The sequence below is a fragment of the Mesoplodon bidens genome, assembly GCF_964165515.1.
Source record: "Mesoplodon bidens genome assembly, chromosome: 12".
NCBI lineage: Eukaryota > Metazoa > Chordata > Mammalia > Artiodactyla > Ziphiidae > Mesoplodon > Mesoplodon bidens.
In genome coordinates, this window is record NC_138168.1 from 74,868,413 (window position 1) to 74,886,295 (window position 17,883).

Here is a 17,883-nt window from a genome sequence, read left to right on the forward strand (position 1 = left end):
CTTGCTTTTATACCACTGCTTTATATCTAATTCTACCAGTTATCTAATATAAAGCTTTCTAAAGCACACATTTTCACAGTACTTTACAGTCATCCAATTTCTATTCACTTTAATAAAGGAGAAGATTATTTTTGCAATAATAGAATTGCATTACAATGTAGGAGTAACATAATTATCTTCACACAATGAACTCTCTTCAGTTTTGAAGATTTTTCTAAAGATTTTCAAAAGACATATGGATTCTATGAATATTTATACTATCATTTATAGAGAATAATTCATTTAACAATTTTCCCCTCATAATTATTATACCTTTTAAAGAAGGTACAATGACTAGACTATAATAAAAACAGTTGAAACTGAACTAGTCATTATGTTTTTTTCAAAGGACGTTTTCTGGGGAAGACATAAAAATATGCATATTCAGTAAGCTATACAAGTTTAAGCCAAATATGGAAATACCCGTTCTTTGCCACTTGATGGCACTAACAATTCCAGGTAAACAAATTGTACTGGTTGTATATTGCCAAACTAATTTTCTCCAAAAAAACACCTGTAGAAATGAAAAATGTATGTGATGATCTGGAAAAAAGTTTTCTTTCTCAGAAAACTGAACCTAAAACACTTCTATACCATATATATGTGTGTGTGTGTATATATATTTCATGTATACATTGTACAAAATTGAAATAATACCATGTTTTTAATACCATAATCAGTGAGGACCGTAGAATATACATTGTATATCATATATATATATGTTTGCATACAATATAAACAAATCCCTTTAGAGTTTGATATTAATTTTAGATTTCTTTTAGAAGTCAGATCTTTACTATCTGATCTCTAATATTAGAATAGTTTAAATTATGTAAGTTAAATATGTAATGTTACTTTTAAAAATGTGTATTGTTTAACATACTGTTGAGTTAAACCATGGAAACTAAAACTAGTTAATCCTCCACAATTAAGTTCATAATTACAATTAAATGAAGACTAGACATACCATTTATTAATGGACTTTCTAATAGGAATTTCTCTTAACAATTAGCAATAGTTTCCATCCATAGATAAATAAGTACAGTAGGAAGGAATACAGTGGAAACTATCTGAAAAGAGCAGTGATGCACCTCCTGTTACACCATAGCACGGTATTTTGCCACACAGGAGCCAACTACATGCTGATCCTGCTGGAGTGTTACAGTGTTTGGAAATGATCAGATGAATAACCTTTTCCCCCAATTCCCATATTATGCATAACTTTACCACAGGGAAAAAGAGACAACAAATCTGACAAGGAGACTAGAAAAAAGGCCAAGTGAAGAAATTCATTTACTGACTTAAGCTTCTGAGTCATAACAACATAGAATAAAATGAGGAATGCAGTTTTAGAATTAAGATGGGAAATCTGAAATTTATTTTTATTATTGTGACCATCTGCAAGTAACATATTACTCCATTTCAGAAATTTTTGATGGTGAGTTTCAACCGACTACAGACAGTATAATATTGAGGTTTACAAATGCCTGTTTGATAAAGAAGCAGACATAGTATAATAAAAAAAATTAAATATCTGATTTGAAATCAAAAGATCCAGGGCCAATTCTCTGTCACTTACTAGCTGCAATCTTGAGAAAGCAACTAAGTCTTGTGAACTCATTTTCTCATATAAAATAGGGATGGTAACACCTCAACTACTGGGTAATTATTAGGATAAAACAGAATATATACATATGATGGTGTTAATGCATAATATAAAATGCTTGTAGAAAAATGATTATTTCTCAGATATGTGGCTAGATTTTAATGACCTGACAATATTTTAAACAGCATATTCATTATTCCTGTATTTTTTAAGACCAAGCACACATATTTATTGTCTGTGATAGTCACTTATTCTGTGGATTTTTATCACAATTATTCCACTCAACTAATTTGGGACTGTGAGAAGCTGGTATTTGATACTAATTATTAGATAATTTCCCAATTTTTGCCTATTTCCAGGTTGAAATAAAGGAAAGTATGTTTCAAAAATATTTTCTATTAAAAGTTGCCTTAGTCTTTCACTATGGATTGTAAAGCACAGATCATTTTAGATTTTAGATTGATGTCTGGAATACTACATAGTCACAGGCACACAGCAAATGAGATGGCATTGATGATGATGGTGATGATTAAGGATTATTAGAGAAAATCCAAACTTGCAAACACTGCTAGCTAAATTGAAACATAAATTTTTCTGAGCCACTGATTTATTTAAGGTCTCAATAGGTAAATGAGAAAAATGGTAAATTTTCTCAATAACTGTGTATCCAAGTAGACTAACAGATTAGTATCTTTGTGGGAAGGTTGAAGGAACTGGAATTTATCATAAAATGCCTTTCCAGCTCTAACACTATGATGAGCTAACTCCACAGATTTTGTGAGGAATACAGGAATAAAGAAGGACCTGTACATCCTAAATTATCAAAAGTGCTTAAAACTGTACATTACTTCACCATTATGAAATACTAACATGATGTCAAGGACTATAGCCTACTTAGTTTTAGAAAGACTAAAATCAAATTATCTAAACCAAAGCTATTAGAGGTTTAAAAGTAGCTTTATAAAAAGGTACATTTACATCAGTAATTTCCTCATTATTATAAGAAAACTCCTAAGAATCACTATTGTATAAAAGGTACAAAACTGTACAATCTCTCACTACATTACAACTACAATAAATTGAAATAGTTGTGGAAAAGAGCACTTAGTGATTCATTGAAGTTGCAAAAAAAGTAACACTTGATTTAAGATAGCCAGAAAAGTTATCATGAAAAAGTCTATAATAAACTTATGCAAAGAATGAATGATTTTTGCAAAGAATGAAAGGTAGAGGCACTGAATTAATTCCAGGTTTACTGTAAAAGTAAGTTGAGATAATGGAAATGGAGCTAATGAGTAAATAAAGTAACAGAAAACTGACTGTACAGTTTTACATTCTCATAAGCAGTGCATGAAGGAGAATTCCAGTTGTTTCCACATCCTCACCAGCATTTTATCTGTTCAATTTAAGCCATTTTAATGAGAGCATAGTGGTATCCCTGGTGTTTAAATTTTACATATACTCAATGACTAATGATGAATATTTTCATGAGCTTTTTGCCATCTCTACATATTTATTGAAGTCTGTTCGAATATTTTGACTATTTTCATTAGGCTGTCTTCTCCTTATTGGTTTTTATTAGTTCTTTTTATGTTCTAGGTACAAGTCCTTACTCAGGTGATTATTCTCTTGAGAGTGCCTTCAAGAGTAGAGGTTGTTAATTTTGATGAAGTCAAATTTATCAGTTTTTTCTTCTTTTATGCATTGTCCTTTTGGTGTTATATCTAAGGAATCTTTGCCTAATTTCAAATCACAAACATTTTATCCTTTGTTTTCTTCTAAAAGTTTTATAGTTTTTTTTTTCTTAACTTCATGGTTAGATTCTATTTTACTTTGAACTTTTATTTATACTTGTAAGTGTTCAGTTTTTAAAAAGTATGCATACATACAAAAATAACAAAGGCACATTAAAATCAGAATACACTAGAACTCATAAATAAACTCAAGTTTGTTCCTTGACAAAAAACAACCCAGACACTGTTCTAGATTCTGGGGGCACAGCACTGAATAGAATCACTCCAAAATCCTGTCTTCAAGGAGTGACTTCATCCCTGGAAATTTCTCTGGATGAGATATGTCCTGGCAGGGGATCTGGCCTGAGTACTGAAATTATATTGCACCCGCTTTTTTTTTTTGAACATATTAAAGTTTTATTGATCTCACACATATTTTCACACTTACCAAAGCACACAAAACACCTATGTATATATAATGTCTACATAGTCAAGAAGGTCGAAGCTTGATGATTTGCTCTTATCACTTTCTAGATAAACACTCCTTTAATATCAGCAAAAACAAAAACATGCTGATTGAAGCATCCATAATTCCTGAGATGCTCCTAGAAAATTAGTAGTTATTAGGTATTGCTGAATGATACATTCTAGCATGATAAAAATGTACATAGTAGGAGAGGTCTATTATAACACATGGGGTAGTACATTTCCAAGAAGATTTTGAATCAACCAAATGTTTTTTGAAATAGAGTGAAAGTGAAAAGAGGCCCTCCTTTAGTGCCTAATATAATTGTGAAAACACAATGTAGGGGGAAATGTAAGAAAACAGAAAGAGACTGCTTAATTCCTTTCAAACAGAAACTGAATTGCTGAGGCAGTTCTCACCATCTTATTTATATATCGGACTGCTCGCAAATCATGATGTCACCCACCAGGAAGCAATGAATCAGGAAGAGTGAAACAGTGTCACAATCCCGAAGAAGGGGAGAGAGGTGCAGCTGAATGACCAAAAGGCACCATCAACTCAAAAAAATGCAAACGGTTTTATGGATAAATATCACATAAAAGCATCACATGGGAGTCAGAAACTAGTTTCAGAAACTGCCTACAGGCTAAAACAACAAAAAAGATGCTTATAACAAAGGACTCACATTTTGTGAACTGAAACTTGGTATTTCTTGAATACCAGAGATTTAGAGATTGTCAACTACCATATTTGTGAGATAAGCAACTAGCTTCTTATCCTCCTCCCCACCAAGAAGCAAACAGAACAAAATAAAACCTGGCCCTGTTTTCTATTTAACGAACAAATTTTTTCTTTAAGACATACAACTGTCTGTGGAAATGTTTGTGAGGGAATACAGACTTCCCGTTTTACTTTGGAATGTAACTTTCAATCAGTCCTTGGTTACTGGTGTCTTTAAAGAGCCACTTCCTACAGAAGAAGCATTAACTACTGAAGTCCGAAGCACACAGTAGCTTTTCCTAAGGTTATAATTGTCTATGATTTTAAAAGAAAGAACCTATATACTTCTTTTTTTAAAATGTAATCAATCAGTATTTTTCTTATTGAAGTATAGATGATTTACAGTATACATTTCTTTATGAAATGAAGAAATTTTTATAAGTATTTTTATAAGCATTTATAAAAATGCTTATCAAAGTTTTATGGTTTCAATTTCAGTTTAATATCCTCTTTATTTTGAACTGTTTATATAGTGCAAAGTTAAAGTTGAACTTTTTGAATATGGATAACTAATTGTTCCAGTACCATTTACTGAAAACCCTAACCTTTCTCCACTGAAATGCCTTTGCGTCTTTGTTGAAAAATCAACTGATCATAAATAAGTGGGACTAGTTCTGGACTCTATTCTGTTCCATTGGTCTACTTGCTTATCTTTATGCCAGTATTATACTGTCTTGATTATTATAGCTTTAAAATAAGTGTTGATTCAGGTAAATCTTCCAACTATTTTGTTCTTTTCCAAACTTGTTTTGACTATTCTAGGTGAATTTTAGAATCAGCTTGTCAACTTCCATAAACAGCCTGCTAAAAGTTTTGTTTGGGAAAATTTTGATTGCATTGACTCTGTATATCAATTTGAGATGAATCAGCATCTTAATAATATTAAGTCTTCTGATCCATGAACATGGTATAACTAGGTATTCTTTAATTTCTCTCAGCAGTATTTGTACTTTTCAATGTTTTTGTGATTTTTGTATGTGTCTTGTACATCTTTTCTCCAAGTTGATGTCAAAGTATTTCATATTTTTTTTGATACTACTATGAATGGTGTTGTTATAATTTCTTATTGTTCATTCCCAGTATATAGGAATATAATAAATTTTTATATATTCATCTTGTATTATGCAACCTTGTGAAACTCATTTATTTGTCTTAGTAGTTTTCCTACATAGACAATCACATTGCAGCAAATAAAGATAATTTTATTTTTTTCCTATTCAATCTGATTAACTGTTTGTCTTCCTCTATTAAGAATTTAAGGCCCACAAGATCAGAGACTACTTTATTTTACTGTATTATTTTTAGTACCTAGATCATACCCAGCACACAGCAGACATTCTAATATTTGTTGGGAGAATGAATTTATAAACAGTATTACTTTGTAAATCAATGATCAATATTCACTTGAATGTGTCAAATTTTAACTTTTAACCATTCTTCTATTTCTAGGCATTTTGGTTGTTTCAGTTGTTCACTACTATAGACTAAAATCCATAATTTATTGCCAAATCTTTGTTCACATTATAATTTCCCTAAAAAAACTTCTAAAAGTGGAAATGTTTGGTGAAAGCATGTGTAAACTTTGAAGGTTTTTGAAGTGTTCTGTATAACTGCTCTTCATTAAGCTGAACCTATTTAAATTACGATTAGTACCATGTGAAAGTGTCTTTCTTGGGAAACTGTGATTTCTACTATAACTAATCTTCCTCATTAAGTGTTTAGAAGAATCAGAGATAACAAAGCAATCACCTTCTACCTTTAATGATGTGGATGCCTGCTAAGCCATTGAGGGCACAAACTAGCTGCCGATGTGCTTCTTCACATTCAGTTCCACATTTCTTCTGCAGAGATGTCAGCAGTTCCTCCATTGTCATGGTGCTAAAAGAAAAGGGAGATTGTTCAGAACTAGAAAGAATCCTAAGTTACAGTATTATATTACATAAGATCAAGAGTACCAGACTCTGTACAGAGTCTTTGTGACCTTCAGTATCTTTCTGTTTATCCCCATTTTCACCATTATCACTTTTAGCTTGATTACTTCTTACTATTCTAGCAAGCATTCTTCTGATCCCATCATTCTTTAACTTTCTCTCATTTCAGTCAATGAAGACCAGAACTAGGAAAATCTTCCTAAAGTACAAAATACACATGATATACTTGGAACAGTATGGGTGTGAGAATGTAACACTGAATCTGCATCCGAGCACTAAACTTAATTAACCTCTAAGAGCCTGACTCTCTTTAATCTGTAAAGAAAATGAATATTCTCCAAGGATCAGCTCAAATGCCATTTCCACCAGAAGGCTGTCTAACATTAACTACTTTATATAGAAATTACTGTCATACTCTAATTGTCCATAGCAATTCATATATACCTCTTGTGAAATACATCATGTTTGCCTTACGTAATAGAGATCTATAATCTTTGTCAGCTCCTTTATTTGTCCATAAACTGCTTAAAGGCAAGGACCAAAGTCAAATTCCTCTTTATGTTTCTTACAGCACCTGAAAGGGTATCTTTTTAATATCAAGTGCTAAAAAAAAGGCCAGTTCTTAAGTCACAGTCTGATGAACAAAAAAGTTTCTGGGACAATAGAGTATTGTGGGCATAAATAACAATGTATTAGAAAGGAATAATCAAAGAATATAGCTAGCACGACTATAAAAAAATATTTAATGGTAATCTAATTCATCTAATTCCCCGATGTGGGAACCAAAAAATATAATGCAAAAAGAACAAAAGCCTTTCATATCTGGGGTACAGCAGAAAACACCCCCCCGCAAAAAAATAACAAAACCCTACAACAGTTCTAATTTTAAAGAAATGTTCAAAACCGTGAAAATAATTTTGATGTGATTCTCTTTCACAAATGGGGTTCCATATCAAAGAAAAATCAACACACTGCTAAAAATAGCTGACAACTCAGTTATAACACCCTGAATGAAACTGTGGGCTAGGAAGCTAATTGCTTAAATATTGTCTATTACTACTGTATTATCAATTACAGTATAAGAAAATTGGTAATAAAACCTTTTCTGGAGTGGTAAGAACTCCCCACGAACAGCCTGTGGGTGGCAGCAGGCCTGCCTGAGCCTCAGCAATGGATACAGGATGGAGGTGACAGTCCTTCTGTCCAGGCTGCTGAGCTTCAAAGCCCAGTCAGAAATCTTCCTGAGTTTTACTACTGCATCCTGGCAGCACACTTCATGTTGACGGTGATAGAAATGTCTTTCCACTGGAGAAAAGTGGAGCCAGTGGATTTCTTCTGTCTGAGGGGGTATCTGGATCTATACAGAGGAGAAAAAAGAAGATTTCACCTGGAAATTTAACTTTCTACCAAAATTCTGCTTTTCTTCTTTTTTTTTTCCTAATACCCTTAATCAATAAAAACTTATCCTACTGACTTGGTCAATCACATCTTTCTTTGCAGACCTCCACAGTATCTTGGCAATAAAGCTGTAGAGGAGCTGAGGATTCTTCTTGCAGTAAGGACGATAGAGAAGTCGAACCCACCAGTGTTTGACACAGTAAGGTTCAATACCAAGAAAGACCACTAACCCAAAAAGATCTGAAAAGAAAGAAAAAAAGCACACTGAGAATACAGACGGTGCCCAACTTACGATGGTTCGACTTACAATTTTTTGACTTTACCATGGTGCAAAAATGAACGTTGTTAATTAATAAATCATCAAATCTGATTTATCTCTATCAGTCTAGTACAGTGGATCTCAACTGAGGTGGAGGTGGAGGGGTGCGATTTTGCCCACTGGAGACATTTGGCCATGTCTGGAGACATTTGTGGGTGTCACAATTGCAAGAATGCTACCAGCATCTGGAGTGTAAAAGCTCAATATCCAAAATGACCAGAACAGCTCCCCCCAAAAATGAATTATCTGTCCCTAAATGTCAATTGGGCTAAGGTGGAGAAACCCTGGTCTAACACAAAATGAAAACAAATGAGACTTCTACTTCCAAATACAACATAGTAAGTCACGTCAGGCTAACATTCCCACTGCAACAACTACAAAAAGAACAGATATATTACAAGAGTCATAGTGTTAAAAATATCAGCGAATCATGGAAGCAAAGATGAAAGATAAACTAAATTTCTAGAAATTTGGGAAAGGCTATTTTTTAAGGTAACTTGGGCATGAGAAAACTTTTGGGGGTGATTATGTTGATTGCAGAAATAAACTCACAGGTAAATACATATGTCAAAAATTTATAAATTTTACATTTTAAATATTTACAGTTTCATTATGTCATTTATACCTCAATAAAGGTGTTTAAAAAAATTAATAAAAAATTTGTTGAATGGTGACAAGTGCTCAAAACACCTGCCAACATCTTATTCAACCAAAATAAACTAATTACCCGGGGAACTGAGGAATTATTGCTCATATTTTTCAATATTAAAATTAGAAAAAAGTAATTTTGATAGTCATTTTCTTTTTTCTGTACCTTCTCAGCTAACTTTTGAGCTGAATGATGTCTTATAAACACCTAAATATCATAATTGGGCAGTTTCCAATGTAACAGCAGACCACTAAATTTGGCCTTTTAATTAGTCTGATATTATTCTATAAATATGTTTCGCAATGTAACTTATTAAAATTACACAGGCATTTATATACCTAAAATCTTCCTAAAAAACTTTTTTCCCCTAAAAATAATCATCAAAAAAAAATTGTTTTTCATGTTATTGTAATGGATGTTGATATTTTTATTTTAGCAGAATGATAAGTTATTCTGCTAGAAACAAACAATATATGAAAATCTGAATTTTCAGAATGATAAATTTTGAGGATGAATATTTGCCACAGGACTCCAAGAATATTTATGTTTTATAATTTAACTGCATTTTAATGACAGCTTTTCAGGAAATCTATTATGTAAAACAACACTTACTTAAACTTTTAGTTTTAAATATTTGCAACTTGAACAAAAGTTTTAAAAATGCAGTCTATGTTCTATGGAAAAAGTAAGTTATATGAATGAGATTAATGTAGAAGCATGAGTTATATTGTGTGAGCAGGAGGTCCTTATTTTTATAGACACGGCCAAGTGAAATTAATTCCTTTTTCCTCTCTCTCTGGCTCTTTCATTCTTTCTTTCTTGTCAGGTTCTTCCTGTTTTCTACTCACCATTTGGAACTTTGAGTTCAATTCAGACCTATGCCTACACTGTTCAAGCACACACAGTAACTGCTCAAATTAGGACAATGGGACTGCTCACCATATATCTATTCTCATATATACAAACAAATATCACTTGATTCCATTTAAAAAGGTAAGTGTTTGAAACTGTTAGGAGTCAAATATAAATACATATATAATCACTTAAGTAAGGATTTGAGCAAAAGTTAAACATAAAATACTTCTTGTTCAAAAAAATTAAGCTTTTCAAATATACGCAATATGTGAGAAAACCATACATTACCCTCCAATCCTCTCTGTACTGGAGTGCCACTGATGCACCAGCGGTTAATCCCACTTAAGCGCTGAGCCATTTCTGCAGCCTGATGAGAGAGAAATATGAAATAAAAAAGAAAAGAAAAAAGACACAGGAAAAACTCAAAAGTCAGGAATATGTTTACTTATGAAAATAGCCCATGACAAGCTGTTTCAGGTCAGATGCATCTGCTCTTATCGAACACTTATCACACTCAATATTGAATGTCATATTCAACGGGCTATCTTCTAGTACAGTGGTTCTCATTAGCAGGAGGCTACCATGTGTCCTTCCAAAGAGGAAAGGTAGTTCAAGTATGTGTAGAATGAAAATACCCCCTGAATGACTGATACATTCCCTAGACCACCCCATCCTCCAGATGTGAACCACCATGCTAATAGACATGATCTATAAATTCAATTCAGGTTACAGACTGGCCAAAGAAGACAGAATAAAGACATACAACAAAGTCTGAATAAAAATTCTGTCCTCTAAAGTAGTATTTTTCTATTACCATTTGGTCTCTCTGATCAAAAAACTGCCAAAGTTATCAGAGGCTATATGATGAGCCTTCCCCATAGCAGAAATGCTTATAAAAGTCCCTAAATACTTTGATCTGCATCCCACAAAAACTTCCATCTTATTCAAATATACATGTGCATTGCATTTACAGCAATGATTCAGAGATTACCAAAATAATTCCTAAGGATTATATAGTTCATACACAGAGAAAAGCAAATGTTGAGTGTTTAAAGGCAAACTTTTGGCCAGTGTCAATGCTGTGGGTTAAACTACACTTAAACTATTAAATTTTCTATGGACAGTTTCCTCCAATCCCTCTCCCTTTTCTCTTCCCCAGCCCTCAGAAGGTTCTGCAGAAATTCTCACTTTTACAGTAGGACATTCAACCATCTGAGCTTCATCAAGGCAAATCCTCCACCACTCCACAGCTACGAGGGGGCTGGGAATGGCCATATAGCGCTTCTGGTTCCTTAAGCGACGCCCATCCTCACTATTGCTGTGTGGGATATCTACATAGTTTAGTTCTGAACGAAGGACATCATAAGTAATGATTACTATATCCTGTTCTGCCAAAAAATGAGGCTGTAAAAAACCATCTTTCTTCACTCCTTGATATACCTAGGAAATAATCAGCATAGACATAGTTATTGCAGAAAGGCACATCAAAGATACTGAAATAGTCATTTATTTATACACTTACTGAGTCCTTTCTATTTGTTTAGAACCAAACATGCTATAAGATAACATCCTATACCTGTCTAGAGAAAGATGCATTTTAGTGTGTAAGACTAATAACATAAGTAATGTGAATGGAATAGTAAATGTGAAGTAAATGTGAAGGCTCACAGTGGAAAGGCCAATTCTATGGCTAAGAAGGTAAATTCAGAGAGAAATTCAAATTTGCGGTAGATCTTGAAGTATATTTAGGAGTCCTCACAGGTGGAGAAAAAGGGAAAAGGACTTACAGGTAGGTGGGTAGATGGGATAGCTTGTACAAAAGCACAATGGTGTGAAAAAGTAGAACAATAAGAGCTATTATTTACTGAATGCCTTTTATATTTCAGACACCATGCAAAGTTTTATCTCCTACTTTCAACAATAATCCTGTTAGTTATTATTTCTATCCCACACATAAGAAACATGAAGTGACTTGCTCCAAACTGGCAGAGTCAAGATTCAGACCAGGGTTTGCCTACTCTACAGAACAGAGCTCCTCAATGGCAAAGATGGTGTTTTACATATTACTGTATTCTCCATGCCTATCACAGTGGCTGAAATCTAGAAAACATACATAACATTTGTGTGGAAAGAAGAACAAAGAGAGTAAAGAAAACTAACAGTGGTGAACAACATTAAATGACCACTTACTATGTGCCAGCACTTTATCAAATCATTTAATCTTCACAAAAAGTCTGTGAGAACAGAACTTAGCACAATTCCTGGCACATACTAGGTACTCAATAAATATCTGTTGAATGAGTAAATCCTTATTTTACAGATGGGGTAACTGAGGCTTCAGAGGAAGATTCTGGAACTAAAAGTTGAAAGATCATACAAGTTCATACTATTACACAATGCTGCCTTTGAATTGCATTTCTCTCAGAGTATAAACGCTTATACAAAGACTTTTTCATTTATACGATCAAGATTTTTTTCAAAAGCTTTCATCTTTCCATCCAAAGTGCTTTAACTTCTGATGTCAGAAAAGAATAAACAGTCTACGGTTCTATTTCTTATTCTCAATTTCCTCTTCAAGTTCTGATTTAATATATTATCTCATTAAATTTTGGGGATAAAAAACAAAGCGACAAGCATTATAAAAATTATCATGGAGTGAAAAGTTACATTTTCCTAACCCTTTAAAGAGTCCAAACTACCTTACCAAGACCCGAAGAGATGATGACCTCACATGTCTATTGATTTCATCCACCCACTGATGACAGATGGAACTAGGGGAGATGATCAGAGTTGCTCTTGTTGATACTGGCTCCATTGCAACAAGGCAGTGGGGGCAGTAGAAAGGTTTAATCTTCAGATTCTTCTCTTCATAATTCACACATTTTGCATGCTGCCACAAGTGGCATTTCAGGCACTGAACACGAGGCTTACGGTCTACCTGGTCAACTTCACCACATATGCACTCAAAGTGATAATCGGAGGAATTATAGGGACCCATGATATTAGAATGTGGCATGTCATGACCAACAGGATTTAGAGATTCAGCTTGGTCCTTTGCTGCATGTTTTTGCTTGACTTCAAACACACATGTACTTTCAGATGTGGTAACATCAGTAACTGCAGAGTCACCGGTAGCTGGACAGTGATCCTGTGAGTTGAGATTGATGTTAAGCTGACTTTTTTCCTTTTTTGTGGATGGAACAGGCTTTTTCCTCAATTTACTACGATTTCTCCTGGCCTTATAGTAATAATAGTAAGGATCATCATCATCATCAGAGGTGTTTGATGGCAAGTATTCAGAATCTGTGTCCTTGCTCCCTGGTTTTCTGGGTTCTTTCTGAATTTTCCTTGGACTCCCCACAGCCTATGAAAAATATTATTTATTTAATTTATTTCAACAGAGTGACATATCTGAAATTAAATGCCCAACTTCATGTGCTTCACATAAAAATCCAGTAGCCAGTCTTCGTTACCCCTTCCCTGAGGAGAATCACTCTTGATCAGTGGTTTTCAAGCTGCTCTAAGAACTCCCCTCCCTGATTTTCCCTCCAAAAGCAAAAGAAAGCTCTACTGCTGTATCATTAAGATTTGGAGTGAACAAAAATTAGAAAGATAAAGGGAGCTACTAATTTTGGCATCAACTACTTAAAATTTACCATCTGCCTAAATCAATAAAAGACTGGTAATTTATAATACCTAAATATACAAACTAGGGCAATTATAAAAATACCAAGTATTAAAATATAGCATTTAAACAAAGTGAAAATTAATCTACTAGTTACTGCAATTAGCAAATAAGTTCCTTCTTTCTTTCTGCTTTCTAACTGTGTACCCTCCTGCAATTATTTATTGAGTGCCAATTCTGTGCCAGGCATCATGTTAGATGCTGGGGATATATATATGAGGAATATTTAGCTCCTGGTCTCAAAGGGGTCTGTTGGAAAAGACACAACAGTAAAAAATAAAATGACGCTATAGGAATGCATAAGAGGGTTATATAACAGAGAGGGGCTGCGATGGGGAGGTAGGTGCCAGCAATAGCTTCCTAGAAGTGATGTCACAGTCAAGGTTGAACAGAGGAATGAATGACATTAACATGGAATGACTGGCATTAACTGAAGATTTTCTTTTTTGGGTAGCAGAAGGATTATTAAAAGCACAGAAGTTCATTGCAGTCTTCTAACCTAGCTGGGGAGAAACTGGTGGAGACTTCCTGCTCTAGGAAATGAACTTTTTGGTCTGCCATTTATTTCACAGTAGCTAAGCTGGTAACTCTACATTTTGAATTGTTGTCATTAGTCTTTTCTTGATTTATGTTTGCCAATTTGTAACTATTTTCTTAAAAGCAAACTGAATTTATTGGCCACAAAGCAGCAGTTTTATAACAAAATATAAGCATTTTATAAGGTGTTGACATGGGAAAAATAAAAACTTATATAAAAGATTCATTGTATATAAAGGGCTATGCAAATGGAAGGTATCAATATTTTTATAAAGTATGGAACATGCTTTTTTAACTGCTGACAACAACATGAGGGTAAGAAAAGTTATCTTAAATTATAATATGCTTAACAAACTAATTTTATAATTCACTCAATAAATATTTATTGAGCACCTGACATATGTCATGCACTCTTCTCCAGGCTTAATGGTGACCAAAATAAAGTTGCTACTCTGATGGAACTTATATTCAGGAAGTAGAAAACATACGCCTCAGCCGTAAGCATTTTTCCTAATGTTTGTTTCTTTTATCACCAGATTGTAAGAGCTTCAGACAGGTGGGGTCTGTCAACTTATTCTGTAAAGCATCACATAAAGCTACTTAATAAATGCTCTGTTACCTGCTTTTTTGTTTTATCATGTATATCCTCTTCCTTGTAATTCTTTCCCAGTGTAAAAGTACCAGAAAAACCATGGCCTTTGATCTGTTTCACAAGACCTTCAAAAATTAAACATTTCAGCATCCTTTTCAGAAGACTCCTGTTCCGCTGAACGTCATATCTATATATAGAACTGACATACTTGTAGATGGAAAGAATGGAAACTCCTTTTTTTCCATTCATTTCTTTAACAGCTGTCAGGATCATCACACGTGTAGCTAAATGCAAAATGATATGCTAACTCAGTGAAAACAATTAAAATGAAAAGAAAACTCAGTTAATCTCAATGTGTACTGAGGACCAAGTTAAGAAGAAAATAAATCAAAGATTTATTAAAGATATGTTGTCTGTACATCGTCATTTTGAAGAATATGTAATAAAAATTTATCTCAATAATTAATAAATTACTGTAATGGAATAATTTAAGGAAGAATTACATTAATTTGCTAATCTTACAAATCAACTATCATTTAAAACTACATATAAAAAAAAACTTCTCACAGTTATTTACATAAATGCTACCATCAGCAAGGGAAACATTCATTTGCTAGCAGAATTGAGGTAGCTACTCTTTATCAAAGCCTGATTTAAATTGTAAGCTAAAGAAATTTAAATGTAACAAATTAAGCAAAAAACTGTCTGGACCAAGTCAAACCAAAGAATAAATGTTTATTTTTGTTAAGATAATATGCCTTGTAATTGAACTTTTATGCAAGGTATAAATAACTGTAGAAACAATTATTCATAACAATTACAAGATATCTCTATATAATGATTATAAGAACTAGAACAAAGATCACTGTAAAAAGGTGTTATCTTCAAGAGATTTCATACTTACGGGGGAACTGAACTTTTTCTTTTGGTTCAAATTCCACATTCTGGGTTTTTGTGTTTTTTACATTTCCTCCAGAATAATGTGATGGGATGAAATAATTCACCACTTTTCCCTGATATAAACAACATTAAGTAGTCACACAGTGTTTTGCTTTCAGTATTCTGAGTTGCTTAACAAGACAAACCCTCCTTCTATTAAGGAGATGCAAAAGTTATAATAAATTATGACAGAAAGGGCTAAATATGTTATGCACACATATAAACCTTATTTTTTATTTCAGAGTTTACAGCTAGCCATCACTTTTTAAAATTGTACATGTTATCTTAAATTACCTAAATTTTAAATGTGAAACTTCTGAAATTAACTTTTCAAGCCTTGTTTAAAATAGTAATAACCCACTGAATTTGTAATAATTCTCAAAATAAATTAAAATTAACACAGCTAATGAACAGAAAATATCCAAAGGAAGTTACCGATAGTTAAAACTGAATACTCCAACTCATTTTCTACAAAGGAAATAGACATTCCCTACTCTAACCCTTACTCAAATCCAAAAGGCTAATTTTGCAAACTTTACACTATTAAAAGATCACATAACCACTAAGGTTGTGAGCATGGTGGGCCCTACAGGTAATTACAGTTATGCCTTTAACTAGTGGCCTCATTTCGGCAGGATTAAATGGGCTGATTTCAGATTCCATTATTGAAAAATATGAACTGTGAGCTATATTTGCCTCACTGAAGTTTTTTCTTTTTCTTATAAACTCTAAAATTTGTATTTTTAAACACAATTGTATTTTGGAGTAAACACTCAGAGTTTGTTTCATCTAGCAATCTAATTACTAAGCTGTTTATCCTGTAACAAAGTTCTAATTATTGATATTTGATTCTAAGATTTACATATCTGAGATTTGCAGTTTTTGAAAAATAGCTGTCAAAAATATTTAGCAGTAATACGGAGACTTGAAGTAGTGACAAAACATTTGAGGAAGTAATAAAACTTTCCTAAGGGAATTTCTCTGCCAGCTAGAAGGAAGCTTGGTAAGTGACAGCATGTCGCCTTCCTAGTTGGTCAATATCACTTTGAAAAACCCCTCCAGGTCACAAACATCCCATTTTCTGTGCCTACTTGAAGTTAACTAACAACTAACATAAATCATTAGTTGCAGAGTAAACTGAAAGTGTTGACTTAAGTGCCAAGCAAATGTTTGATATATGATGCTTTTGGAGAACATATGTCCCCACTTTCCCAAGCCCTGTAGTACTCCTACTACCTCAGGAAGAGTGAGAGCATCTTGTTTGACATCTTGTCGAGTATGTGTCAGAATCAGAGCCAAAACCTCTACTGTCTTTCCGAGACCCATCTCATCTGCTAAGATTCCACCAAGCAACTGTGGCCCAGCATTTGGGTACTCACGGATGATGCTAAGGAAAAAACAAGAAAAACACATCATAGGAATGAAAGTAAAAATTACACTGTTCCTAAAGAGAACTGGGAGAAATGCATAGAGGCTAAGCTTTTAAAAATTGTATTTTAGGTTGCAACAATTATAATCCCTAGATCATGAATATAAGAACTGTGATCAAAAAACTGCCTGAGCTGACAACTAAAGTCTGCAGAAACAGAATTGGTACTGTCATCATTTTTCTCTTCTATAAATAAAAGAAAGCATGTCTGCCTTCTTTCTGTGACCTTTATGAATCTGTGAATAAAAAAATAAGAATGGCAATAACTACTGATTCACTAGTCATATTTAATGATTCCTAAAACTCTTTGGTAATAGAAATTAACAAATTTAATGAACTGGCCCATAATAAGATGACATTTTTACCTAGAATTATAATCTCTTTAAATATCAATAACTATGCATCTTATTATACTGCATTTATCTACTGAAAAATTACAAGTGCTATTAATTCTATGTCTATCTATAAAAATGTCTAATGAGACCTGGACTTAGTATTCCTTCTTGAGGTGCTGCTGAGGCTGAAGACTTATGCTACCAATCTCATACAGTTTTTGTAATATTTATTTTTACTATCAAGTACATAAAGTTTTGCCTTACCAGCCTGTATATGGATTGTAGTAGAGTTTCAAACCCTCAGATGTAACAATTTCTCGCCATAGGAAGTGCAGGGCGTTTTCTAAAGAAAAATATAATCATAAGAACAAGTTTCTGTTTGTTTTCCTTTCTGCCAGATAATCACATTAAAATAAAAGTGAGTTAACAGTCAGGACACCCTGGAAAGGCACATACACATGGGAAAAAGGCTAGGGCTCCTCTCATTCTTTTCTTCAGATATTATTCTTTAGCTTCCTTTGCTTTGGGCACCAATATGTTCCATATAAACAGGTGATAAGACAGAAAAAGTATAGCAAATTACAGAGGAT

General features: G+C 33.3%; 1 protein-coding gene across 3 annotated transcripts in view; it reads right to left on the bottom strand.

Annotated features, from left to right (window-relative positions):
• SHPRH (SNF2 histone linker PHD RING helicase) overlaps positions 1 to 17,883 on the bottom strand; it is a gene marked incomplete at its 3' end in the record, with an annotated part of 90,363 nt that overhangs the window by 54,599 nt on the left and 17,881 nt on the right. For all 3 annotated transcript variants that reach the window (XM_081251260.1, XM_081251261.1, XM_081251262.1), the window contains exons 5-14: positions 17,558 to 17,636; positions 16,766 to 16,916; positions 15,495 to 15,603; positions 14,618 to 14,874; positions 12,481 to 13,140; positions 10,965 to 11,216; positions 10,065 to 10,143; positions 8,030 to 8,193; positions 7,656 to 7,912; positions 6,381 to 6,502 (exon numbers count right to left, since the gene is read on the bottom strand). In XM_081251260.1, coding sequence (XP_081107386.1) covers positions 6,381 to 6,502; positions 7,656 to 7,912; positions 8,030 to 8,193; positions 10,065 to 10,143; positions 10,965 to 11,216; positions 12,481 to 13,140; positions 14,618 to 14,874; positions 15,495 to 15,603; positions 16,766 to 16,916; positions 17,558 to 17,636 — 2,130 coding nt within the window. The remainder of the gene's footprint in view (positions 1 to 6,380; positions 6,503 to 7,655; positions 7,913 to 8,029; positions 8,194 to 10,064; positions 10,144 to 10,964; positions 11,217 to 12,480; positions 13,141 to 14,617; positions 14,875 to 15,494; positions 15,604 to 16,765; positions 16,917 to 17,557; positions 17,637 to 17,883) is intronic.